Raw genomic sequence first — 27,926 nt, 5'->3', positions numbered from 1 at the left:
AACCTCAAGAACATTCTGAACATTCTTTCAGTCAGCATTCTAAACCTCAAGAACATTCTGAACACTCTTTCAGTCAGCATTCTAAACCTCAAGAACATTCTGAACACTCTTTCAGTCAGCATTCTAAACCTCAAGAACATTCTGAACATTCTTTCAGTCAGCATTCTAAACCTCAAGAACATTCTGAACATTCTTTCAGTCGGCATTCTAAACCTCAAGAACATTCTGAACATTCTTTCAGTCAGCATTCTAAACCTCAAGAACATTCTGAACATTCTTTCAGTCAGCATTCTAAACCTCAAGAACATTCTGAACATTCTTTCAGTCAGCATTCTAAACCTCAAGAACATTCTGAACACTCTTTCAGTCAGCATTCTAAACCTCAAGAACATTCTGAACATTCTTTCAGTCAGCATTCTAAACCTCAAGAACATTCTGAACATTCTTTCAGTCGGCATTCTAAACCTCAAGAACATTCTGAACATTCTTTCAGTCAGCATTCTAAACCTCAAGAACATTCTGAACATTCTTTCAGTCAGCATTCTAAACCTCAAGAACATTATGAACATTCTTTCAGTCAGCATTCTAAACCTCAAGAACATTATGCACATTCTTTCAGTCAGCATTCTAAACCTCAAGAACATTATGCACATTCTTTCAGTCAGCATTCTAAACCTCAAGAACATTATGCACATTCTTTCAGTCAGCATTCTAAACCTCAAGAACATTATGAACATTCTTTCAGTCAGCATTCTAAACCTCAAGAACATTATGAACATTCTTTCAGTCAGCATTCTAAACCTCATCTTTGTTGAGGTAGTTTCTATTTGATTTTAATTTAATTATCACGATGACTTACTGTATGTGCAAAACCAGAATTGTTTTTATTTTTAAATAACATTTAGCATATTCATGGTCATCGGCAAAAGATGATTTGTAACACAGTGTTCTAACAATGATAGAGTTGTGCTTAATGTTTTCCTAAAGCAGCCTGAAGTACATACCTGTATTTTATCTCTGTTTCAAGTGGCTATGATACCGAACTCATACCTGTCCAGCCCAGGCTACTGAAAAATCTATCTACTCCTACATCTATTGAAAAGGAGATCTCCACCAAAAATTTAAACTCCAATGCTTAGGTCTCTATTCAATCCGTATCGTGGAAATTAAGCGTTACAGTGTGATTTCAATTTAAAGGCAATGTTAGCGGAGACTGCATTCACACACTGCCGACGAAGGCTCAATAGTAAAAAATGACCTTAGAATTTAAATCTGTAACGTTCCACTGATTCAGATGGACTAGAGTCTATAGTGATCTTTCTGAACATGAGTTGATCCCAGAGCAACAACTGATTGGATAGTCCTGTGCTGGTTCCTGTGCTGGTTCTTTTGGAGCCTGCTTGCTGGTGCGCTCATGTCCTCTGATGATTGAGTTTGACTTACTCTCCATTTTCTTGTGTGCTGCCGCTTGTCCAGTGCCCACAGTATAGTCATTTACCAGACGTTTTTATCTAAAGTGACTCACAGAACTGTCAACATTGACAGTGACAAACATGTACCTGCCAAAATAAAGGAAACACCAACATAAAGTGTTTTGATAGGGCGTTGGGGGCACCACGAGCCGCCAGAACAGCTTTAATGCACCTCTTGGCATAGATTCTATAAATGCCTGAATCTCTATTGGAGGGTAGCGACACCATTCGTCCACAATAATTTTCAATTTGGTGTTTATTTTTTTTTGATGGTGGTGTAAAATGCTGTCTCAGGCACCGCTCTAGAAGTGTTCAATTGTTTTGAGATCTGTTGACTGAGATGGCCATGGGCATATGGTTTACACCGTTTTCATGCTCATCAAACCATACAGTGACCACTCGTTCCCTGTGGATAGGGGGGCATTGTCATCCTGGAAGAGACCACTCCCATCAGGATAGAAATGGCTGTGTATCACTCAGAATGGCTGTGTATTTATTGGAGTTTACCTTGCCCTCTAAGGGGGTTCAGTGGACATAAACCATGGCCGGAAAACACACCTCGCACCATAACAGAGCCGCCAGAACCCTCATTTACTCAAGTGTTTCCATTACTTTGGCAGTTACCTGTATATGTGGCCGATCGATCCAATGTGGGAAATCGAACCCCACCCTGATGTTGACCGCACCATGCTCTAACTCTTACTCACTGAGCCAGGTGTAGACCCACAGGATCATCTTATAGTCTAAACAGCTTGTTAGGAATCTAAAAACAGATCGTAAAGGGTCATGTCTGAACGGCCCCATTGGAAACAACATTAGAATCCATTACAGTCTGTTGAGTTCTAGTGTTGCCTTCCGAGGTTCCGGATGTTCCGTAGGCCTCAGCAGAGACACAGGCTACCGGTGTTTCCCCCTTCCTCTTCGACATGCCCTCTATCAAACTTCTGCTGTTGTGGACCCTTCCAGGGGACGATGGGGACAGGGATGGGGACGGGGCAGCGGTGCTGGGGGTGACCTTAATGTTGTTTTGAAAAAATAAAGTTACACACATTAAATTTAGGCTTACACTCTTATCTAGAACCTTAAAAGGTTTCTCCTGCTGTCCCCATAGGGGGGGGGGGAACCTTTTGAAGAAGCCTTTTGGGTTCCATATAGAACCCTTTTCACGGAGGGTTCTACGTGGAACTTAAAAAGTATTCTATCTCGAACCCAAAAAGGTTCATCAAAGGGTTCTCCCATGGGGAACTCTTTTTTTTTTAAATAGAATGGAGAGAGGAGAACTGATGTCTGAGAACTGATGTCACAACATATTTTTTTATTTTGTATTAGTTTACTTGACAGACCTTCATGTTCTTCCCTGAGGTTATGAGCTCTCCATAGCCCTGTTGGTGGGAGAAGGCGTAGGCTGAGCGCCGGGAGCTGGTCCTCCGAACACGTCTCAGGTTCTGCTCCTTGGGACCCAGCTTTCTGCTGGCCTGCTGCAGGCTCCGCACCTGGGGAAGGAGGACAACAACAGAGAGTACCGTTATTGTGGATAGTCAGATGAATATAATAGTTTGTTTAAAAAAACGTTTACATGCTTAGCATGAAGAACACTTTCCCTAATAATCCTGTTGACATGGACACATCTGAAATCAGGCTACCTGATTGCAGAAAATCACCAATCAAAATAAATGCTCTACCACAGCGACCTTTTTATAGTAGTGACATTTTTTGCGAAGCCTATTTGAGTCTGAGTTCGGACATACAAAGTTTGTATGTGAAAACGAATGATAAGAGTCATACTTCCAGTTTTTCCCGAACTCACTTCAATCACGTATTACAGAGGGAGGTTGAGCTGACAGATTCTGGGACATGTTCAGATCACATGTTCAGATCACATGTTCAGATCACATGCACCACTGGACCGCTGATTAAGCTGTTTACACATACTAATAATTTGAAAGATTGCTCAGACAACCAGATGTTTTAATCAGTGCTTAATCATATACTTACTTCAATTTTGTCCTTATGCCAATTAAGATAAGCATACTGTTGCATAACCCGGCTACTGTCATAATCAATTTAATATGAAATTATTCCTGTGCATGTTCTCGGGTGTCAACTGGCTTTGTCTGCTGACTATATGATAGTGAGAAAAGGGGATACCTAGTCAGTTGTACAACTGAAAACATTCAATTGAAATGTGTCTTCCACATTTAACCCAACCCCTCTGAATCAGAGAGGTGGGGAGCTGCCTTAATCAGCATCTACGTCTTCAGCGCCCCAGGGAACATTGGGTTAACTGCCTTGCTCAGGGGGCAGAACGACAGATTTTTTCCCTTGTCGGCTCGGGGATTCGATCCAGCAACCGTTCGGTTACTGGCCCAACACTCTGACCACTAGGCTACCTGCTGGTTACTGGCCCAACACTCTAACCACTAGGCTACCTGCTGGTTACTGGCCCAACACTCTGACCACTAGGCTACCTACTGGTTACTGGCCCAACACTCTGACCACTAGGCTACCTGCTGGTTACTGGCCCAACGCTCTAACCACTAGGCTACCTACTGGTTACTGGCCCAAAACTCTGACCACTAGGCTACCTACTGGTTACTGGCCCAACATTCTGACCACTAGGCTACCTACTGGTTACCGGCCTAACGCTCTAACCACTAGGCTACCTGCTGGTTACTGGCCCAACGCTCTAACCACTAGGCTACCTGCTGGTTACTGGCCCAACATTCTGACCACTAGGCTACGTGCTGGTTACTGGCCCAACACTCTGACCACTAGGCTACCTGCTGGTTACTGGCCCAACGCTCTAACCACTAGGCTACCTACTGGTTACTGGCCCAAAACTCTGACCACTAGGCTACCTACTGGTTACCGGCCCAACGCTCTAACCACTAGGCTACCTGCTGGTTACTGGCCCAACGTTCTAACCACTAGGCTACCTGCTGGTTACTGGCCCAACACTCTGACCACTAGGCTACGTGCTGGTTACTGGCCCAACACTCTGACCACTAGGCTACCTGCTGGTTACTGGCCCAACACTCTGACCACTAGGCTACCTACTGGTTACCGGCCCAACGCTCTAACCACTAGGCTACCTGCTGGTTACTGGCCCAACGTTCTAACCACTAGGCTACCTGCTGGTTACTGGCCCAACACTCTGACCACTAGGCTACGTGCTGGTTACTGGCCCAACACTCTGACCACTAGGCTACCTGCTGGTTACTGGCCCAACACTCTGACCACTAGGCTACCTGCTGGTTACTGGCCCAACATTCTGACCACTAGGCTACCTGCTGGTTACTGGCCCAACACTCTGACCACTAGACTACCTACTGGTTACTGGCCCAACACTCTGACCACTAGGCTACCTGCTGGTTACTGGCCCAACACTCTAACATTTCAAACACAGATTCAACCACAAAGACCAGGGCAGTTTTCCAATGTCTTGATGCAAGACAGGGGCCTTTCTACCGACTCTGAAAAACACCAAAAGAAAGATGCCCAGGGTCCCTGCTCATCTGCGTGAACGTGCCTCAGGCATGATGCATCATGTTATGGGTATGCTTGTCATTGGCAAGGTCTAGAGAGTTATTTAGGATACAAAGAAACGTAATAGAGCTAAGCACAGGCAAAATCCTAGAGGAATGCTTTCCAACAGACACTGGGAGACAAATTCACCTTTCAGCAGGACAATAACCTCAAACACAAGGACAAATATACACTGGAGTTGCTCCCAAGACAACGTTAAATGTTCCTGAGAAGCCTAGTTACAGTTTTGACTTAAATCTGCTAGACAATCTATGGCAAGAAGAAAATGGTTGTTTAGCAGTGATCAACAACCAATTTGACAAATCTTTAAGAATTTTGAAAATAATAATGAGCAAATATTGTACAATATAGGTGTGCAAAGCTCTTAGAGACTTACCCAGAAAGACTTGCATGTGTAACTGCAGTCAAAGGTGATTCTAACATGTATGTTCTCAGGGGTGTAAATAAACTCAGCAAAAAAAGACAACCCTTTTTCAGGACCCTGTCTTTCAAAGATAATTCGTAAAAATCCAAATAACTTCACAGATCTTCATTGTAAAGGGTTTAAACACTGTTCCCCATGCTTGTTCAATGAACCATAAACAATGAATGAACATGCACTTGTGGAACGGTCGTTAAGACACTGACAGCTTACAGATGGTAGGCAATTAAGGTCCCAGTTATGAAAACTTAGGACACTAAAGGGGCCTTTCTACTGACTCTGAAAAACAACAAAAGAAAAATGCCCAGGGTCCCTGCTCATCTGCGTGAACGCGCCTCAGGCATGCTGCAAGGAGGCATGAGGACTGTGAGACGCCTAAGACAGCGCTACAGGGAGACAGGACGGACAGCTGATCGTCCTCGCAGTGGCATACCACGTGTAACAACATCTGCACAGGATCGGTACATCCGAACACCACACCTGCGAGACAGGTACAGGATGGCAACAACAACTGCCCGAGTAACACCAGGCACGCCCAATCCCTCCATCAGTGCTCAGACTGTCCGCAATAAGCTGAGAGAGGCTGGACTGAGGGTTGTAGGCCTGTTGTAAGGCAGGTCCTCACCAGACATCACAGGCAACAACGCCGCCTATGGGCACAAACCCACCGTCGCTGGACCAGACAGGACTGGCAAAAAGTGCTCTTCACTGACGAGTCACGGTTTTGTCTCACCATGGTGGTCAGATTTGCGTTTATCGTCATAGGAATGAGCATTACACCGAGGCCTGTCCTCTGGAGTGGATTGATTTGGAGGTGGAGGGTCCGTCATGGTCTGGGGCGGTGTGTCACAACATCATGGGACTGAGCTTGTTGTCATTGCAGTTAATCTCTCCGCCGTGGCGGAGGTCTTTGTGGGCTATACTCAGCCTTGTCTCAGGATGGTAAGTTGGTGGTTGAAGATATCCCTCTAGTGGTGTGGGGGCTGTGCTTTGGCAAAGTGGGTGGGGTTATATCCTTCCTGTTTGGCCCTGTCCGGGGGTGTCCTCGGATGGGGCCACAGTGTCTCCTGACCCCTCCTGTCTCAGCCTCCAGTATTTATGCTGCAGTAGTTTATGTGTCGGGGGGCTAGGATCAGTTTGTTATATCTGGAGTACTTCTCCTGTCCTATTCGGTGTCCTGTGTGAATCTAAGTGTGCATTCTCTAATTCTCTCTTTCTCTCTCTCGGAGGACCTGAGCCCTAGGACCATGCCCCAGGACTACCTGACATGATGACTCCTTGCTGTCACCAGTCCACCTGGCCGTGCTGCTGCTCCAGTTTCTTTCAACTGTTCTGCCTTATTATTATTCGACCATGCTGGTCATTTATGAACATTTGAACATCTTGGCCAAGTTCTGTTATAATCTCCACCCGGCACAGCCAGAAGAGGACTGGCCATCCCACATATGCTCTCTCTAATTCTCTCTTTCTTTCTCTCTCTCGGAGGACCTGAGCCCTAGGACCATGCCCCAGGAATACCTGACATGATGACTCCTTGCTGTCCCCAGTCCACCTGACTGTGCTGCTGCTCCAGTTTCAACTGTTCTGCCTTATTATTATTCGACCATGCTGGTCATTTATGAACATTTGAACATCTTGACCATGTTCTGTTATAATCTCCACCCGGCACAGCCAGAAGAGGACTGGCCACCCCACATAGCCTGGTTCCTCTCTAGGTTTCTTCCTAGGTTTTGGCCTTTCTAGGGAGTTTTTCCTAGCCACCGTGCTTCTACACCTGCATTGCTTGCTGTTTGGGGTTTTAGGCTGGGTTTCTGTACAGCACTTTGAGATATCAGCTGATGTACGAAGGGCTATATAAATACATTTGATTTGATTTGATTTGATTTTGATTAAAGGGAAGACATCCTCCTCCCTCATGTGGTACCCTTCCTGCTCATCCTGACATGACCCTCCAGCATGACAATGCCACCAGCCATACTACTCGTTCTGTGCGTGATTTCCTGCAAGACAGGATTGTCAGTGTTCTGCCATGGCCAGCAAAGAACCCATATCTCAATCTAATTGAGCACATCTGGGACCTGTTGGATCGGAGGGGAAGGGCTAGGGCAATTCCCCACAGAAATGTCCAGGAACTTACAGGTGCCTTGGTGGAAGAGTGGGGTAACATCTCACAGCAAAAACTGAAAAATCTGGTGCAGTCCATGAGGAGATGCACTGAGGTACTTAATGCAGCTGGTGGCCACACCAGATACTGACTGTTACTTTTGATTGTGACCCCCCTTTTGTTCAGGGACACATTATTCCATTTCTGTTAGTCACATGTCTGTGGAACTTGTTCAGTTTATGTCTCAGTTGTTGAATCTTGTTTATGTTCATACAAATATTTACACATTTTAAGTTTGCTGAAAATAAACACAGTTGACAGTCTTTTTTTTGTTGCTGAGTTTACTTATTTAATTGTGATATTTCTGTTTTTCATTTTTAATAAATTTACTAAAATGTTTGTTTTTTTAAACATGTTTTTACTTTGTCAGTATGGGGTATTGAGTATAGATGGGTGAGAGAATAAATATGTAATCCATTCTGAATTCAGGCTGTAACACAACAAGATGTGGAATAAGTGAAGTGGTATGAATACTTTCTGAAGGTATTGTACGTCTTTTCATTGGTTTAGTGTGATGTTTCCCCTGTTCCTATTGGTTATGGCGTCTGTCAATCAAGTTCCCTTTACCTTGTCTGTCAGAGTGGGGTAAAGGTCTGTCTTCAGAAAGCGGACTGCCAACCCTGGCATGACACACGCCACGGTGGTCAGCATTATAACCAGCCACACACTCTTCTGAGTCAGACAGTTACGGGCTGTGCCTGAAAAAAACACAACAAAAATACCCTCGGACTCAAAAAAATGCTCTGCATATTTGTACAATTTCATCTATCATTATTGTACTCTAGATTTAAAACTGAATGACACTAGGTTAATGTATTACACAAGGTTACTGAATAACACTAGGTTAATGTATTACATGAGGTTACTGAATTACACTAGGTTACTGTCAAGCACTGATGTGAAAACTGCTTTATAAATACATGTGATTGATTGACTGACTTACCAATGAAAGGAAAATGGCTGGGGAATATGCTGAAGAGACCGTCACTGTGCATAGCGAATAGAATGGCAAAGTAGACAGCCAGGCTACCCCACACAAATACGTGATTCACAGCTGTCCAATAGTAGGTGTCCAGTCCAATCTGTAACCGAACAAAACAACTACATGTTTGTTCATATCACATATCAGTAAACAGTGAACATGTTCATATCTTGTAAGTTAGATTTGAGTTAGTTAGTTAGTTTATAATGCATGGTTTGAGAATAACCATTCACCTGGCCATCGTCCACTAACAGAGCCTGGGGGCATTTTCTGATGTTTCTTCTGATGAATCATTTATATCTTTGCCATAGCAACCAAGGCACGAGGTATCAAAACAAAAACTAACACAAAACCCAGGAAGGTTTGAACAAGTCACCTACCGTACTCACCTGAACACCTAACATACTGTAGATGTGAGCTGGATACGGCCCAGAAAATGTCAACCTACAGACATAACAGGCTTGTATTTGTATTTATTATGGATCCCCATTAGTTCCTGTCAAGGCATCAGCTACTCTTCCTGGGGTTTATTATGGATCCCTATTAGTTCCTGTCAAGGCAGCAGCTACTCTTCCTGGGGTTTATTATGGATCCCCATTAGTTCCTGCCAAGGCAGCAGCTACTCTTCCTGGAGTTTATTATGGATCCCTATTAGTTCCTGTCAAGGCAGCAGCTACTCTTCCTGGGGTTTATTTTGGATCCCCATTAGTTCCTGTCAAGGCATCAGCTACTCTTCCTGGGGTTTATTATGGATCCCCATTAGTTCCTGTCAAGGCAGCAGCTACTCTTCCTGGGGTTTATTATGAATCCCCATTAGTTCCTGCCAAGGCATCAGCTACTCTTCCTGGGGTTTATTATGGATCCCTATTAGTTCCTGTCAAGGCAGCAGCTACTCTTCCTGGGGTTTATTATGGATCCCCATTAGTTCCTGCCAAGGCAGCAGCTACTCTTCCTGGGGTTTATTATGGACCCCTATTAGTTCCTGTCAAGGCAGCAGCTACTCTTCCTGGGGTTTATTATGGATCCCCATTAGTTCCTGCCAAGGCAGCAGCTACTCTTCCTGGGGTTTATTATGGACCCCTATTAGTTCCTGTCAAGGCAGCAGCTATTCTTCCTGGGGTTTATTATGGATCCCCATTAGTTCCTGCCAAGGCAGCAGCTACTCTTCCTGGGGTTTATTATGGATCCCCATTAGTTCCTGCCAAGGCAGCAGCTACTCTTCCTGGGGTTTATTATGGATCCCCATTAGTTCCTGCCAAGGCAACAGCTACTCTTCCTGGGGTTTATTATGGATCCCCATTAGTTCCTGCCAAGGCAGCAGCTACTCTTCCCGGGGTTTATTATGGATCCCCATTAGTTCCTGCCAAGGCAGCAGCTACTCTTCCCGGGGTTTATTATGGATCCCCATTAGTTCCTGCCAAGGCAGCAGCTACTCTTCCCGGGGTTTATTATGGATCCCCATTAGTTCCTGCCAAGGCAGCAGCTACTTTTCCCGGGGTTTATTATGGATCCCCATTAGTTCCTGCCAAGACAGCAGCTACTCTTCCTGGGGTTTATTATGGATCCCCATTAGTTCCTGCCAAGACAGCAGCTACTCTTCCTGGGGTTTATTATGGACCCCCATTAGTTCCTGTCAAGGCAGCAGCTACTCTTGCTGGGGTTTATTATGGATCCCCATTAGTTCCTGCCAAGGCAGCAGCTACTCTTCCTGGGGTTTATTATGGATCCCCATTAGTTCCTGCCAAGGCAGCAGCTACTCTTCCTGGGGTTTATTATGGATCCCCATTAGTTCCTGCCAAGGCAGCAGCTACTCTTCCTGGGGTTTATTATGGATCCCCATTAGTTCCTGCCAAGGCAGCAGCTATTCTTCCTGGGGTTTATTATGGATCCCCATTAGTTCCTGCCAAGACAGCAGCTACTCTTCCTGGGGTTTATTATGGATCCCCATTAGTTCCTGCCATAGCAGCAGCTACTCTTCCTGGGGTTTATTATGGATCCCCATTAGTTCCCGCCAAGGCAGCAGCTACTCTTCCTGGGGTTTATTATGGATCCCCATTAGTTCCTGCCAAGGCAGCAGCTACTCTTCCTGGGGTTTATTATGGATCCCCATTAGTTCCCGCCAGGGCAGCAGCTACTCATCCTGGGGTTTATTATGGATCCCCATTAGTTCCTGCCAAGGCAGCAGTTACTCTTGCTGGGGTTTATTATGGATCCCCATTAGTTCCTGCCAAGGCAGCAGCTACTCTTCCTGGGGTTTATTATGGATCCCCATTAGTTCCTGCCAAGGCAACAGCTACTCTTCCTGGGGTTTATTATGGATCCCCATTAGTTCCTGCCAAGGCAGCAGCTACTATTCCTGGGGTTTATTATGGATCCCCATTAGTTCCTGCCAAGGCAGCAGCTACTCTTCCTGGGGTTTATTATGGATCCCCATTAGTTCCTGCCAAGGCAGCAGCTACTCTTCCTGGGGTTTATTATGGATCCCTATTAGTTCCTGTCAAGGCAGCAGCTACTCTTCCTGGGGTTTATTTTGGATCCCCATTAGTTCCTGTCAAGGCATCAGCTACTCTTCCTGGGGTTTATTATGGATCCCCATTAGTTCCTGTCAAGGCAGCAGCTACTCTTCCTGGGGTTTATTTTGGATCCCCATTAGTTCCTGTCAAGGCATCAGCTACTCTTCCTGGGGTTTATTATGGATCCCCATTAGTTCCTGTCAAGGCAGCAGCTACTCTTCCTGGGGTTTATTATGAATCCCCATTAGTTCCTGCCAAGGCATCAGCTACTCTTCCTGGGGTTTATTATGGATCCCTATTAGTTCCTGTCAAGGCAGCAGCTACTCTTCCTGGGGTTTATTATGGATCCCCATTAGTTCCTGCCAAGGCAGCAGCTACTCTTCCTGGGGTTTATTATGGACCCCTATTAGTTCCTGTCAAGGCAGCAGCTACTCTTCCTGGGGTTTATTATGGATCCCCATTAGTTCCTGCCAAGGCAGCAGCTACTCTTCCTGGGGTTTATTATGGACCCCTATTAGTTCCTGTCAAGGCAGCAGCTATTCTTCCTGGGGTTTATTATGGATCCCCATTAGTTCCTGCCAAGGCAGCAGCTACTCTTCCTGGGGTTTATTATGGATCCCCATTAGTTCCTGCCAAGGCAGCAGCTACTCTTCCTGGGGTTTATTATGGATCCCCATTAGTTCCTGCCAAGGCAACAGCTACTCTTCCTGGGGTTTATTATGGATCCCCATTAGTTCCTGCCAAGGCAGCAGCTACTCTTCCCGGGGTTTATTATGGATCCCCATTAGTTCCTGCCAAGGCAGCAGCTACTCTTCCCGGGGTTTATTATGGATCCCCATTAGTTCCTGCCAAGGCAGCAGCTACTCTTCCCGGGGTTTATTATGGATCCCCATTAGTTCCTGCCAAGGCAGCAGCTACTTTTCCCGGGGTTTATTATGGATCCCCATTAGTTCCTGCCAAGACAGCAGCTACTCTTCCTGGGGTTTATTATGGATCCCCATTAGTTCCTGCCAAGACAGCAGCTACTCTTCCTGGGGTTTATTATGGACCCCCATTAGTTCCTGTCAAGGCAGCAGCTACTCTTGCTGGGGTTTATTATGGATCCCCATTAGTTCCTGCCAAGGCAGCAGCTACTCTTCCTGGGGTTTATTATGGATCCCCATTAGTTCCTGCCAAGGCAGCAGCTACTCTTCCTGGGGTTTATTATGGATCCCCATTAGTTCCTGCCAAGGCAGCAGCTACTCTTCCTGGGGTTTATTATGGATCCCCATTAGTTCCTGCCAAGGCAGCAGCTATTCTTCCTGGGGTTTATTATGGATCCCCATTAGTTCCTGCCAAGACAGCAGCTACTCTTCCTGGGGTTTATTATGGATCCCCATTAGTTCCTGCCATAGCAGCAGCTACTCTTCCTGGGGTTTATTATGGATCCCCATTAGTTCCCGCCAAGGCAGCAGCTACTCTTCCTGGGGTTTATTATGGATCCCCATTAGTTCCTGCCAAGGCAGCAGCTACTCTTCCTGGGGTTTATTATGGATCCCCATTAGTTCCCGCCAGGGCAGCAGCTACTCATCCTGGGGTTTATTATGGATCCCCATTAGTTCCTGCCAAGGCAGCAGTTACTCTTGCTGGGGTTTATTATGGATCCCCATTAGTTCCTGCCAAGGCAGCAGCTACTCTTCCTGGGGTTTATTATGGATCCCCATTAGTTCCTGCCAAGGCAACAGCTACTCTTCCTGGGGTTTATTATGGATCCCCATTAGTTCCTGCCAAGGCAGCAGCTACTATTCCTGGGGTTTATTATGGATCCCCATTAGTTCCTGCCAAGGCAGCAGCTACTCTTCCTGGGGTTTATTATGGATCCCCATTAGTTCCTGCCAAGGCAGCAGCTACTCTTCCTGGGGTTTATTATGGATCCCCATTAGTTCCTGTCAAGGCAGCAGCTACTCTTCCTGGGCTCCAGCAAAATTAAGGATGCTATACATTTGAAAAACATTACAATACACAACAGATTTCACAACATATTAAGTGTGTGCCCTCAGGCCACTACTCTACTACCACATATCTACAACACAGAATCCACATGTGTGTTTAGTGCGTATCAAATAAAATACAATTATATTAGTTACATGTGACAGTGATGTGCTTACTTACAATCCGCTAACCAACAATGCAAAAGGAACAATTAAAAGGAACTAGGAAGTCATTAAAGAGCAGCAGTAAAATAGCAATAGCGAGACTATATACAGGGTGTTACGGTACAGAGTCAATGTGGAGGCTATATACAGGGGGGTACCGGTACTGAGTCAATGTGGAGGCTATATACAGGGGGTACCGGTACTGAGTCAATGTGGAGGCTATATACAGGGGGTACCAGTACTGAGTCAATGTGGAGGCTATATACAGGGGGTACCGGTACTGAGTCAATGTGGAAGCTATATACAGGGGGTACCGGTACAGAGTCGGTGTGGAGGCTATATACAGGGGGTACCGGTACAGAGTCAATGTGGAGGCTATATACAGGGGGTACCGGTACAGAGTCAATGTGGAGGCTATATACAGGGGGTACCGGTACAGAGTCAATGTGGAGGCTATATAAAGGGGGTACCGGTACTGAGTCAATGTGGAGGCTATATACAGGGGGTACCGGTACTGAGTCAATGTGGAGGCTATATACAGGGGGGTACCGGTACTGAGTCAATGTGGAGGCTATATACAGGGGGGTACCGGTACTGAGTCAATGTGGAGGCTATATACAGGGGGTACCGGTACTGAGTCAATGTGGAGGCTATATACAGGGGGTACCGGTACAGAGTCAATGTGGAGGCTATATACAGGGGGTACCGGTACAGAGTCAGTGTGGAGGCTATATACAGGGGGTACCGGTACAGAGTCAATGTGCGGGGGCTATATACAGGGGGTACCGGTACAGAGTCAATGTGGAGGCTATATACAGGGGGTACCGGTACAGAGTCAATGTGGAGGCTATATACAGGGGGTACCGGTACAGAGTCAATGTGGAGGCTATATACAGGGGGTACCGGTACAGAGTCAATGTGGAGGCTATATACAGGGGGTACCGGTACAGAGTCAATGTGGAGGCTATATACAGGGGGTACCGGTACAGAGTCAATGTGCTATATACAGGGGGCACTGGTTAGTCGAGGTAATTGAGGTAATATGTACATGTAGGTAGAGTTATTAAAGTGACTATGCATAGATGATAATAACAGAGAGTAGCAGTGGCGTAAAGGGGAGGGGGGGGGGTAGCCATTTGATTAGATGTTCAGGAGTCTTATGGCTTGGGGGGTAGAAGCTGTTTAGAAGCCTCTTGGAACTACACTTGGCGCTTCTGTACCGCTTGCCGTGTGGTAGCAGAGAGAAATGTTATTGTGTGTGTGTGTGTGTGTGTGTGTGTGTATGCATGTGTCTATGTATGTGTCTCTTTAGAGTCCCCGTTGTTCCATAAGGTATATATTTATCTGTTTTTTACATCTAATTGTACTGCTTGCATCAGTTACTTGATGTGGAATAGAGTTCCATGTAGTCATGGCTCTATGTGGTACTGTGGAATAGAGTTCCATGTAGTCATGGCTCTATGTAGTACTGTGGAATAGAGTTCCATGTAGTCATGGCTCTATGTAGTACTGTGGAATAGAGTTCCATGTAGTCATGGCTCTATGTAGTACTGTGGAATAGAGTTCCATGTAGTCATGGCTCTATGTAGTACTGTGGAATAGAGTTCCATGTAGTCATGGCTCTATGTAGTACTGTGGAATAGAGTTCCATGTAGTCATGGCTCTATGTAGTACTGTGTGCCTCCCATAGTCTGTTCTGGACTTGGGGACTGTGAAGAGACCTCTGGTAGCATGTCTTGTGGGGTATGTATGGGTGTCTGAGCTGTGTGCCAGCAGTTTAAACAGACAGCTTGGTGCATTCAACATCTCACAAAGACAAGTAGTGATGAAGTCAATCTCTCCTCCACTTTCAGCCAGGAGAGATTGACATACACATTATTAATGTTATCTCTCTGTGTACATCCAAGGGCCAACCGTGCTGCCCTGTTCTGAGCCAATTGGCAACTGACCACAAGACTGAACGGTAGTCCAGGTGCGACAAAGCCTGTAGGACCTGCCTTGTTGATAGTGTTGTTAAGAAGGTAGAAACTAGGGCCTGTAGGACCTGCCTTGTTGACAGTGTTGTTAAGAAGGTAGAAACTAGGGCCTGTAGGACCTGCCTTGTTGACAGTGTTGTTAAGAAGGTAGAAACTAGGGCCTGTAGGACCTGCCTTGTTGACAGTGTTGTTAAGAAGATAGAAACTAGGGCCTGTAGGACCTGCCTTGTTGATAGTGTTGTTAAGAAGGTAGAAACTAGGGCCTGTAGGACCTGCCTTGTTGATAGTGTTGTTAAGAAGGTAGAAACTAGGGCCTGTAGGACCTGCCTTGTTGATAGTGCTGTTAAGAAGGTAGAAACTAGGGCCTGTAGGATCTGCCTTGTTGATAGTGCTGTTAAGAAGGTAGAAACTAGAGCCTGTAGGACCTGCCTTGTTGATAGTGTTGTTAAGAAGGTAGAAACTAGGGCCTGTAGGACCTGCCTTGTTGACAGTGTTGTTAAGAAGGTAGAAACTAGGGCCTGTAGGACCTGCCTTGTTGACAGTGTTGTTAAGAAGGTAGAAACTAGGGCCTGTAGGACCTGCCTTGTTGACAGTGTTGTTAAGAAGGTAGAAACTAGGGCCTGTAGGACCTGCCTTGTTGATAGTGTTGTTAAGAAGGTAGAAACTAGGGCCTGTAGGACCTGCCTTGTTGATAGTGTTGTTAAGAAGGCAGAGCAGCACTTTATTATGGATAGACTTCTCCCCATCTTAGATACTGTTGTATCAATATTTAATATAGTTTTGTCTATGACAGTTTACTCCAAGCAGTTTAGTCTCCTCAACTTGCTCAATTTCCACATTATTCATTACAAGATTTAGTTGAGGTTTAGGGTTTAGTGAATGATTTGTCCCAAATACAATGATTTTAGTTTTTGAAATATTTAGGACTAACTTTACATTGCCACCCACTCTGAAACTAACTGCAGCTCTTTAAGTGTTGCTCTCATTTCAATCGCTGTGGTAGCTGACGTGTATAGTGTTGAGTCATCCGCATACATAGACACACTGGCTTTCCTCAAAGCCATGTCGGTAGTAAAGATTTTAAAAAGTAAGGGGCCTAGACAGCTGCCCTGGGGAATTCCTGATTCTACCTGGATTTTGTTGGAGAGGCTTCCATTAAAGCTGTTAAACAGGTAACTCTTTATCCACAATATAGCACGGGGTGTAAAGCCATGACACATACTTTTTTCCAGCAGCAGACTAAATTATTTATTATTAATAATAATAATAAATTAAATTATTAAAGAACACAACACATTTGTTTTCCAAAAATGTACTAAGGGTTGGTAACAGGATGATTGGTTGGTTATTTGAGCCAGTTAAGGAGGCTTTACTATTCTTAGGTAGGGGAATTACTTTTGCTTCCCTCCAGGCCTGAGGGCAACACACTTTCCTGCAGGCTTAAATTGAATAAATGGCAAATAGGAGTGGCAATATCGTCCGCTATTATCCTCAGTAATTTTCCATCCACGTGTCAGACCCCTGTGTCATTGTTAATAGACATCCATAATTTTTTCACCTCTTTCACACTGACTTTAAGGAATTCAAAATTACAAAGCTTGTCTTTCATAATTTGGTCAGCTATACTTGGATGTGTATTGTCCATGTTTGTTGCTGGCATGTCATGCCTAAGTTTGCTAATCTTGCCAATTAAAAAAATCATTAAAGTAGTTGGCAATATCAGTGGGTTTTGTGATGAATGAGCCATCTGACTATGTCTCTTACCTGAACGCTCACCACTATGACCAAGGATGTTGATATGATGACGGCGAAAGCCTGCTGGTCTGAGATGTGTGATCCGTCGTCCCTGGCGACGAGGCAGAAGGCTCCGTAGGGGATGAAGAAGAGGAGGAAGGAGGTGCCCACCCCCTGCAGCGTACACAGGAAGAACTGTCTCTTGTTGAACAGGACATTGAGCTGTCCTGGACGGTACAGGCTAGGGTAGCGGTGGCTGTTGGCTTCGTTCACATCCTGGGGATGAAAAGAGTTGTTGTGATGAGAGGTGTGTGTGTGCGCTGGATTACATTGTCTGGTTTCCCAGATACAGATTTAACTTAAGTCCTGGACTAATAAGCACTTTAATGGACTTTCTCCATTGGGTAGGCTTTTTAGTTCAGAACTAGGCTTAACCTGTGTCCTGGTCAGTTTACCGACTCTAAATGATATTGACTTAGAGTTGGGTGAGGATAAGGGTAGTAATTAAGGTTTAGGTGGGGTATTGGTAGTTAGAGGTTTAGAGTTCCTAAGGGTATTTTGTTAGGACACAGGACAAAGGGTATCTAAAAACATTACATATTCACCTGTATGACTTGGCAGAATCTTGAAAAGAAAAAAAATGAAAGTAAGTAAGTTAAGGAAAGTGAAAGAAGGCTCGAAGGGTTGCCATTGTCTGTAGTTTCTACCAGTTCTTACCTGATCGAAAAGCCCCATGGCCAGAACTGGCAGGGATGTGTAGACTATATTGAAGAGAGTGATAAACCACTGGTCATAAACCGTCTAAGAACAGAAGAAGGAATAAAGTGAAGAAAAAAATGTATACAAAATGTTTACAAATATAAAATGTTTATGAACTATAATGGTGCATTGTTCTTTGCCCCAATGCAATAGCATTTATAACTGATTATTGTTTTTTATTTTCAAGAGACTTTGGACAAAGACAACTACCGTAAGTACATTTTGTTCCTAAGTTTTCCCAAAATATATATATCAATTTTTTTTTGTCACTTTTAATTACCTGAGCTGAGAAACCACAGAAGAAGCCGAACCAGAAGTGCACCAGGGTGAAGGCAAAGTTCTTGTAGAAGAAGTAGAACAGGAAGTTGCACATGCGGAAATAGGACCAGCGGCCGTGGACCAGCAGGAGACGCTGCAGATAGCGGAACTGGGCAAAGGAGTAGTCGGAGGCTAGCACAGCCTGCATGCCCTCCTGACCTGATATACCTACACCTATATGAGCAGCTGGACAGAGAGAGAGAGAGAGACCCTGCATGAAATGATAAAATATACAGACAACAAATTCCAATTGACTATACTTAAACTCTTTAACATCATCCTCAGCTCTGGCAATTTCCCCAATATTTGGAACCAAGGACTGATAACCCCAATCCACAAAAGTGGAGACAAAATTGACCCCAATAACTACCGTGGGATATGCGTCAACAGCAACCTTGGGGAAATCCTCTGCATTATCATTAACAGCAGACTTGTACATTTCCTCAGTGAAAACAATGTACTGAGCAAATGTCATATTGGCTTTTTACAAAACTATCGTATGACAGACCACGTATTCACCCTGCACACCCTAATTGGCAAACAAACAAATCAGAACAAAGGCAAAGTCTTCTCATGCTTTGTTGACTTCAAAAAAGCTTTTGACTCAATTTGGCATGAGGGTCTGCTATACAAATTGATGGAAAGTGGTGTTGGTGGAAAAACATACGACATTATAAAATCCATGTACAAAAACAACAAAAATTGGCAAAAAACACACACATTTCTTTCCACAGGGCCGTGGGGTGAGACAGGGATGCAGCTTAAGCCCCACCCTCTTCAACATATATATCAGCAAATTATCAAGGGCGCAAGAACAGTCTGCAGCACCCGGCCTCACCCTAATAGAATCTGAAGTCAAATATCTACTGTTTGCTGATGATCTGGTGCTTCTGTCCCCAACCAAGGAGGACCTTAGGCAGCACCAAGATCTTCTGCACAGATTCTGTCAGACCTGGGCCTTGACAGTAAATCTCAGTGAGACAAAAATAATGGAGTTCCAAAAAAGGTCCAGTTGTCAGGACCACAAATACAAATTCCATCTAGACACCGTTGCCCTAGAGCACACAAAAAACTATACATACCTCGGCTTAAACATCAGCGCCACAGGTAACTTCCACAAAGCTGTGAACAATCTGAGAGACAAGGTAAGAAGGGCCTTCCTTCTATGCCATCAAAAGGAACATAACATTTGACATACCAATTAGGATCTGGCTAAAAATACTTGAATTAGTTATAGAACCCATTGCCCTTTATGGTTGTGAGGTCTGGGGTCCGCTCACCATCCAAGAATTCACCAAATGGGACAAACACAGAATTGAGACTCTGCATGCAGAATTCAGCAAAATTTTTCTATGTGTACAACGTAAAACACCAAATAATGCATGCAGAGCGGAATTAGGCCAAAACCCGCTAATTATCAAAATCCAGAAAAGAGCTGTTAAATTCTACAACAACCCAAAAGCCTTCCATAACAAATCACCTACAGAGAGATGAACCTTGCTTCTCCTAAGCAAGCTGGTCCTGGGGCTCTGTTCACAAACAAAAACAGACAGTGCCCCAGGACAGCAACACAACTAGACCAAACCAAACAAAAAGATAATTACTTGACATGTTGAATGCTATTTGGCCCTAAACAGAGAGTACACAGTGGCAGAATACCTGACCACTGTGACTGACCCAAAATTAAGGAAAGCTTTGACTATGTACAGACTCAGTGAGCATAGCCTTGCTATTGAGAAAGGCCGTCGTAGACAGACCTGGCTCTCAAGAGAAGACAAGCTATGTGCACACCGCCCACAAAATGAGGTGGAAACTGAGCTGCACTTCCTAACCTCCTGCTAAAATGATGACCATATCAGAGACACATATTTCTATCAGATTACACAGATCCACAAAGAATTCGAAAAAACAAATCCAATTTTGATAAACTCACATATCTATTGGGTAAAATACCACAGTGTGCCATCACAGCAGCAAGATGTGTGACCTGTTGCCACAAGAAAAGGTCAACCAGTGAAGAACAAACACCATTCTAAATACAACCCATATTTATGTTAATTTATTTTCCCTTTTGTCCTTTAACTATTTGCATATCGTTACAACACTACATAAACATAAAATGATATTGGAAATGTCTCTATTATCTTGTAACTTGTGTGAGTGTAATATTTACTGTTCACTTTTTATTGTTTACTTCACTTTTGTTTATCCATTATACTTGCTTTGGCAATACATTTATTATTTAGAATAGTAGAATATCAAAACGAAACTTGGTTGTGCATCAGCAGTCTTCCTTTTGTTATATATCATTTACTGACAGTCGCACAATTAGCATTTTTAGATTCCTAAATTACTCTTCTTAGTCTAGCCGGCCTATCTCAACTTGTAGAAAATTCATGGCTGAATTACCCATCAGGTACACGTACATATTGCATTTGCCCAGGGGCCTTGACTTCCAGGGGGCCTGTGTTGATTTTGTTAGTCACTATTACTCAGATATCATAGTAACATGTCAATAGTCATGGCAAAATGTGTAGAATTGCAGGAAATTAGCTTTAAAACTGCAGACATTTCTCTCCACCCCATGGCAAAATGTGTAGAATTGCAGGAAATTAGCTTTAAAACTGCAGACATTTCTCTCCACCCCATGGCAAAATGTGTAGAATTGCAGAAAATTAGCTGTAAACTGCAAAAAAAAAAAGCGTATTTGTTTACCTTTTGTTCATAAAATAAAATGTCTGCTAACAGACTGCTACATGTTAAATTAAAGTTTGTAATCCTGGTGCTGAGCTAATCTGAGTTTGTGTGTATAGCGCCTAATGGTATAGTTAATAGGCTATGTGTTTGTCGATGGACTGAGATGAATGAAGCTACAGTAACCAATGTGATAACGGCTGGGGACATTTTGGCCTGTTTTTTAAACGTTCTCCAAATAGCATTTGAGTTTTTAAATTGTATAGAAATGCTGTAAATCAGTTTCAACTTCCATAGAATTAATTGGATGGGGGGAAAGGCCCCCAAACCCCATCCCCATTATTGACAAAAAAAACTTTTTAAATGGATTTTACGTATCCATTTAAACCAATGTAAATCCACTTCGCAACTTTTTAGGGTAATCAAATACATTACCATGACGAACCATGTTAAGCTTGGTATTGATCTCTTAAAATATAAGAAAACTGTTACCAATTCACATTTTTCACTGTGTAACGCTAATGCTTAAAATAATCATATAAAATCTTCTCAGATTCACTCCAAATTTGGCCTTTAGACATAAAAATCTGATTTTACGTGTACCATTTAAACCACTGTAAATCCACTCCACAATGGCCTATCAACTTGAAACTTGTCATCTCTATTATGGATGTCCCTAAGATGAAGCACATTGAATTTCTAATGATATCTCAAAAAACAAGGAAACTATTAGCAACTCATTCTTTGCATATTGAACCCTACTGCTCAAAATCCTCTTCTCCTCATGAAACATACATCAGATTCACACTCGATTTTGTATTTAGACTCATGATTGAACATAAAATAAGATAGCATGCACTCCCATGTAGGAACTTTGTTTTCCAACTGATCTTGTGTCCTTCCTGACATCCTGTGAACCCCGTTCATTGCTGCTCATATCTGCTGGTGACTGAGCAACACCGCGAGCTGAATATAACGTAACCTATGTATTACTCTTGATCATGCTGACGTCATTGGCTCCGTCTCCTATGGCCAGAGTCACAGCCATCTTGTTCGTCTTGACCAGCTCCACCACCTGGGCCTTCTGCATGGGAGTCACCCTACAGCAGATCACTGTCTTACACAGACAGGCAGTCTCCAGAAGGACCTGCTCCAGCTCAGGCTCCAGGGCATGGGCCTACAGGGGGGTTAATAGGAGAGGAGACAAAGAGATGCATTTATTATAAGATTGTATTGTCCATTTTGGTTAGAATGGAAGTAATCTTGTGTCTTTCTCTACAACACCGCCAGAGACACAGACACATTAGGCCTATTAAAACCACTATTAACACCACCCTGCAATGTTAACCAGTCCTGTGGTGTTTAACATCCCAGCCCTCTTGCAGAGCAGAGACAGGATGTAGACCCTGGGTAACCAACAACTCCCCATGCAAGGGCAGTCTGTCTGTCTGTCTGTCTGTCTGTCTGTCTGTCTGTTGTCTTAATGACAGCCTTTCTCACAGAGCTAGGAGACTCCCTAATCACCAGCAGTCTGCTCATTAAAGACTAAGCAGAATCAGCAGACGCCACAGGAACAAAGATATTAAACGGTCCTTACCAGATAGACACACACCCATACACACATTCAACAGGGATGAAAATATAGTCCGGGCATCTGGTTTGGCAAGCCATTTCATTATATGTAGAGAAACAAAAGAGGAGCCTCCTTACCAGACTGTGTCCATTGATGATTAAGGCATACTCTGCTATTATGGTTTCTTCAAATACAGAATCCTCTGAGAAGTCATCTGTCTTCTCCACATCTACAGTACCGCTGACCCTGCCCAGGCCCAGGATGTGCTCCTTAGCACTCCTAAAGACAGAGTGAGGGTGGTGGTGGGGGGGGGCATAAACAGATGTCATTGGGACACATTTACTTATTATGACTGTGAGATGCGACTGTCTCTCTTAGCTGCCATATGATGAATGCACTAACTGGTAGTCTCTCTGGATATAGAGAGTCTGCTAGATGACTAAAATGTCAATTTAATGTCCAAATATAGAAATAGAAGGACACTACAATGACTGTTCATTATCTCTCTTTTCCTCTCACTCAGATAAAAAATTCAAAACAACCAATTGGGCCAACGGGGCTGGCTGGCTGGCTGACTGGCTGGCTGGCTGGCTGACTGACTGGCTGACTGGCTGGCTGGCTGGCTGACTGACTGGCTGACTGGCTGGCTGGCTGGCTGGCTGGCTGGCTGGCTGGCTGGCTGACTGGCTGACTGGCTGACTGACTGGCTGACTGGCTGACTGGCTGGCTGGCTGACTGGCTGACTGGCTCGCTGGCTGACTGGCTGACTGGCTGACTGGCTGACTGGCTGACTGGCTGACTGGCTGACTGGCTGACTGGCTGACTGGCTGGCTGGCTGACTGGCTCGCTGGCTGACTGGCTGACTGGCTGGCTGGCTGGCTGACTGGCTGACTGGCTGACTGGCTGGCTGGCTGACTGGCTGACTGGCTGACTGGCTGGCTGACTGGCTGACTGGCTGGCTGACTGGCTGACTGGCTGACTGGCTGGCTGACTGACTGGCTGACTGGCTGACTGGCTGGCTGGCTGGCTGACTGGCTGACTGGCTGACTGGCTGACTGGCTGACTGGCTGGCTGGCTGACTGGCTGACTGGCTCGCTGGCTGACTGGCTGGCTGGCTGACTGGCTGACTGGCTGACTGGCTGGCTGGCTGACTGACTGGCTGACTGGCTGGCTGGCTGACTGGCTGGCTGACTGGCTGACTGGCTGACTGGCTGGCTGACTGGCTGGCTGGCTGGCTGACTGGCTGACTGGCTGGCTGGCTGACTGGCTGACTGACTGGCTGGCTGACTGGCTGACTGGCTGACTGGCTGGCTGGCTGGCTGGCTGACTGGCTGGCTGGCTGGCTGCCTGACTGGCTGGCTGGCTGGCTGGCTGTCATGGTGATAGCTTCCCTCTGGGATCAATTGTTGGGAGAATAACAAGTTCTTAGTCCAACTAAAGTGGAAGGAGGAAACAGAATCCCCTGGGGGACCTTGTCACGTGACCAAGTCAGCCAGCCAGCGCTCACTTTGACTCTCAAAAACAAAAAAACTGCTAAGGGAGCAGATTCACTTTTTAGCATGCAGGTCAATCAATCAAATGTTTTTATTTTAATTTTTTATAAAAGCCCTTTTTTTTCCCCACCCCCATCATCAGTTGTCACAAAGTGCTTTACAGAAACCCAGCCTGAAACCCCAGAAATCCTGCAATAACAGACACAGATGATTGATTACCTGCAGGTATAGTCATGACTGAGAGTCTGTTTCATGACCATGAGGCCTAACCTGAGTTGCTGCTGCACCTCTAATACAGAATGTCCTGATATGATAAACACTTCGTTCATATCGTCTCTCAGCATGTTGCAGGAGTAGCCAATGTTCATCGCCGTCTCTGCAAACCACAGAATATGTCTCGTTACCTCCAAATTTATGTACAATATTGTCAATGTATCATTGACATTGAATACAAATATATTACTGTGAAATGCCTTTCCTGCACGCTCTTTCCCAACAACGCAGTAATCTATATCAGTAGTACTCCAAAATAAAGTATTTGTAGAGGGAGTAAACTTGATGGTTCAAGACCTTGGTCCATCTCTTCATTGGTGCTTACCTAATTTATCCCCAGTGAGAACCCAGATCTTGATGTTGGCCAGGGTCAAACAGGCGATTGTTTCAGGAACCCCCTCCTGCAGTTTGTCTTCTACTGCTGTGGCTCCTAGGAGCTTGAGAGGGGAAAAACAAACAACCAGTAGAACCCCTGAGAACACACCCCAGACTGGGTCAGCCATGGTGCAGCGTCCCTGGAGCAGTTGAAGGGTTAAGTGCCTTGATCAAGGGCATAACGGCAGGGCATCTAGGATACTGTTGCCTCTGGTCAGTCTAAAGGTCAGTCTTACATCAACCCTTTATCTCCTCATAGAGAGCAGCCAGTCCTTCCTCTCTGTTCTTTATAGGTCAGTCTATAGGTCAGTCTATAGGTCAGTCTATAGGTCAGTCTATAGGTCAGTCTATATATCAGTCTATAGATCAGTCTATATATCAGTCTATAGGCCAGTCTATATATCAGTCTATAGGCCAGTCTATATATCAGTCTAGAGGTCAGTCCAGAAATCAGTCTATATTTCAGTTTATAGGTCAGTCTAGAAATCAGTCTATATATCAGTCTATAGGTCAGTCTAGAAATCAGTCTATAGATCAGTCTATAGGTCAGTCTAGAAATCAGTCTATATATCAGTCTATAGGTCCGTCTATATATCAGTCTATAGGTCAGTCTAGAAATCAGTCTATATATCAGTTTATAGGTCAGTCTAGAAATCAGTCTATAGGTCAGTCTATATTTCAGTCTATAGGTCAGTCTAGAAATCAGTCTATATATCAGTCTAAATTTCAGTTTATAGGTCAGTCTAGAGATCAGTCTATATATCGGTCTATAGGTCAGTCCATATATCAGTCTATATATCGGTCTATAGGTCAGTCTAGAAATCAGTCTATAGATCAGTCTATAGGTCAGTCTATAAATCAGTCTATATATCAGTCTATAGGTCAGTCTATATATCAGTCTATAGGTCAGTCTATATATCAGTCTAGAGGTCAGTCTAGAAATCAGTCTATATTTCAGTTTATAGGTCAGTCTAGAGATCAGTCTATATATCAGTCTAGAGATCAGTCTATATATCGGTCTATAGGTCAGTCCATATATCAGTCTATATATCAGTCTATAGGTCAGTCTAGAAATCCGTCTATAGATCAGTCTATAGGTCAGTCTAGAAATCAGTCTATATATCAGTTTATATATCAGTCTATATCAGTCTAGAGGTCAGTCTATATATCAGTCTAGAGGTCAGTCTAGAAATCAGTCTATATTTCAGTTTATAGGTCAGTCTAGAGATCAGTCTATATATCGGTCTATAGGTCAGTCCATATATCAGTCTATATATCAGTCTATAGGTCAGTCTAGAAATCCGTCTATAGATCAGTCTATAGGTCAGTCTAGAAATCAGTCTATATATCAGTCTATAGGTCAGTCTATAGGTCAGTCTAGAAATCAGTCTATATATCAGTTTATAGGTCAGTCTAGAAATCAGTCTATATATCAGTCTATAGGTCAGTCTATAGGTCAGTCTAGAAATCAGTTTATATATCAGTCTATATCAGTCTAGAGGTCAGTCTAGAAATCAGTCTATAGGTCAGTCTAGAAATCAGTCTATAGATCAGTATATAGGTCAGTCTATAGGTCAGTCTATAGGTCAGTCTAGAAATCAGTCTATATATCAGTCTATAGGTCAGTCCACATATCAGTCTATAGGTCAGTCTAGAAATCAGTCTATATATCAGTTTATTGGTCAGTCTAGAGATCAGTCTATATATCAGTCTATAGGTCAGTCTAGAAATCAGTCTATATATCAGTCTATAGGTCAGTCTATAAGTCAGGCTAGAAATCAGTTTATATATCAGTCTACAGGTCAGTCTATAGGTCAGTCTAGAAATCAGTTTATATATCAGTCTAGAGGTCAGTCTAGAAATCAGTCTATATATCAGTCTATAGGTCAGTCTATAAGTCAGGCTAGAAATCAGTTTATATATCAGTCTAAATATCAGCCTAGAGGTCAGTCTAGAAATCAGTCTATATATCAGTCTAGAAATCAGTCTATATATCAATCTATATATCAGTCTATAGGTCAGTCTAGAAATCAGTCTATAGGTCAGTCTATAGGTCAGTTTATAGGTCAGTCTATATATCAGTCTATAGGTCAGTCTATATGTCAGTCTATATATCAGTCTATAGGTCACTCTATATATCAGTCTATAGGTCAGTCTAGAAATCAGTCTATATATCAGTCTATAGGTCATTCTATATATCAGTCTATAGGTCAGTCTATAAGTCAGGCTAGAAATCAGTTTATATATCAGTCTAAATATCAGTCTAGAGGTCAGTCTAGAAATCAGTCTATATATCAGTCTAGAAATCAGTCTATATATCAGTCTATATATCAGTCTATAGGTCACTCTATAGGTCAGTCTATAGGTCAGTCTAGAAATCAGTCTATATATCAGTCTATAGGTCAGTCTAGAAATCAGTCTATATATCAGTCTATAGGTCAGTCTATAGGTCAGTCTATATATCAGTCTATAGGTCAGTCTATATATCAGTCTATATATCAGTCTATAGGTCAGTCTAGAAATCAGTCTATTTAGCAGTTTATCGGTCAGTCTAGAAATCAGTTTATATATCAGTCTATAGGTCAGTCTAGAAATCAGTCTAGAAATCAGTCTATATATCAGTTTATAGGTCAGTCTATATATCAGTCTATAGGTCACCCTATATATCCGTCTATAGGTCACCCTATATATCCGTCTATAGGTCAGTCTATATATCAGTTTATATATAGTCTATAGGTAAGTCTATATATCAGTTTATATATATATATATATATATAGGTCTTTCTATATGTCAGTCTATAAATCAGTCTATATATCAGTCTAGAAGTCAGTCTATAGGTAAGTCTATATATCAGTTTATAGGTCAGTCTAGAAGTCAGTCTATAAATCAGTCTATATATCAGTCAGTCTAGAAGTCAGTCTATAGGTAAGTCTATATATCAGTTTATATATAGTCTATAGGTCAAAATATATATCCGTCTATAGGTCAGTCTATATATCAGTCTATAAATCAGTCTATATATCAGTGTATAGGTCAGTCTAGAAGTCAGTCTATAGGTAAGTCTATATATCAGTTTATATATAGTCTATAGGTCACCCTATATATCCGTCTATAGGTCAGTCTATATATGTCTATATGTCAATCTATAGGACTGTCTATAGGTCAGTCTATATATCAGTCAATATATCAGTCTATAAATCAGTCTATAGGTCAATCTATGTCAGTCTATATATCAGTCTATAAATCAGCCTCTTACCATGAGGCCTGTCTCTATTTCCTCATAGAGATCAGCCAGTCCCTCCTCTCTGTTCTCTATCACAGTGCTGGCATACAGGAGCCTTTTCATCCATTCCTCTAATACATTCTCATCTAGATCTTTGTAGGCCAGGGCCAGTGTTCGCAAGCCTTCACCAGCAAACTCCTGCAACAAACATGATTCAGATTATACAATAATTCAAGGATTTTGTATTGAGATTAAGCAACTTGATTAGGACTAT

At 43.6% G+C, this 27,926-nt stretch overlaps 1 protein-coding gene across 3 annotated transcripts in view; it reads right to left on the bottom strand.

The window, feature by feature from the left end:
- Positions 1-865: 865 nt before the first annotated feature.
- The window catches only part of atp8b4 (ATPase phospholipid transporting 8B4), a 62,442-nt gene continuing 35,381 nt past the window's right edge, over positions 866-27,926 (bottom strand). For 2 of the 3 annotated variants that reach the window (XM_036960619.1, XM_036960636.1), the window contains 12 exons: positions 27,686-27,850; positions 24,379-24,490; positions 24,051-24,156; positions 22,425-22,566; positions 21,708-21,891; positions 17,983-18,206; positions 17,661-17,744; positions 16,974-17,219; positions 8,547-8,685; positions 8,171-8,301; positions 2,816-2,965; positions 866-2,487 (listed from right to left, as the gene is read on the bottom strand). In XM_036960619.1, coding sequence (XP_036816514.1) covers positions 2,257-2,487; positions 2,816-2,965; positions 8,171-8,301; positions 8,547-8,685; positions 16,974-17,219; positions 17,661-17,744; positions 17,983-18,206; positions 21,708-21,891; positions 22,425-22,566; positions 24,051-24,156; positions 24,379-24,490; positions 27,686-27,850 — 1,914 coding nt within the window. In that variant the 3' untranslated portion in view covers positions 866-2,256. The remainder of the gene's footprint in view (positions 2,488-2,815; positions 2,966-8,170; positions 8,302-8,546; positions 8,686-16,973; positions 17,220-17,660; positions 17,745-17,982; positions 18,207-21,707; positions 21,892-22,424; positions 22,567-24,050; positions 24,157-24,378; positions 24,491-27,685; positions 27,851-27,926) is intronic. The other variant, XM_036960628.1, reaches the window with a different exon arrangement.

The sequence above is a fragment of the Oncorhynchus mykiss genome, chromosome 2 (assembly GCF_013265735.2).
Source record: "Oncorhynchus mykiss isolate Arlee chromosome 2, USDA_OmykA_1.1, whole genome shotgun sequence".
NCBI classification, from domain to species: Eukaryota; Metazoa; Chordata; class Actinopteri; order Salmoniformes; family Salmonidae; genus Oncorhynchus; species Oncorhynchus mykiss.
Note: the sequence above shows the minus strand (reverse complement) of the source record. Positions and strands in the feature narration are given on the sequence as shown.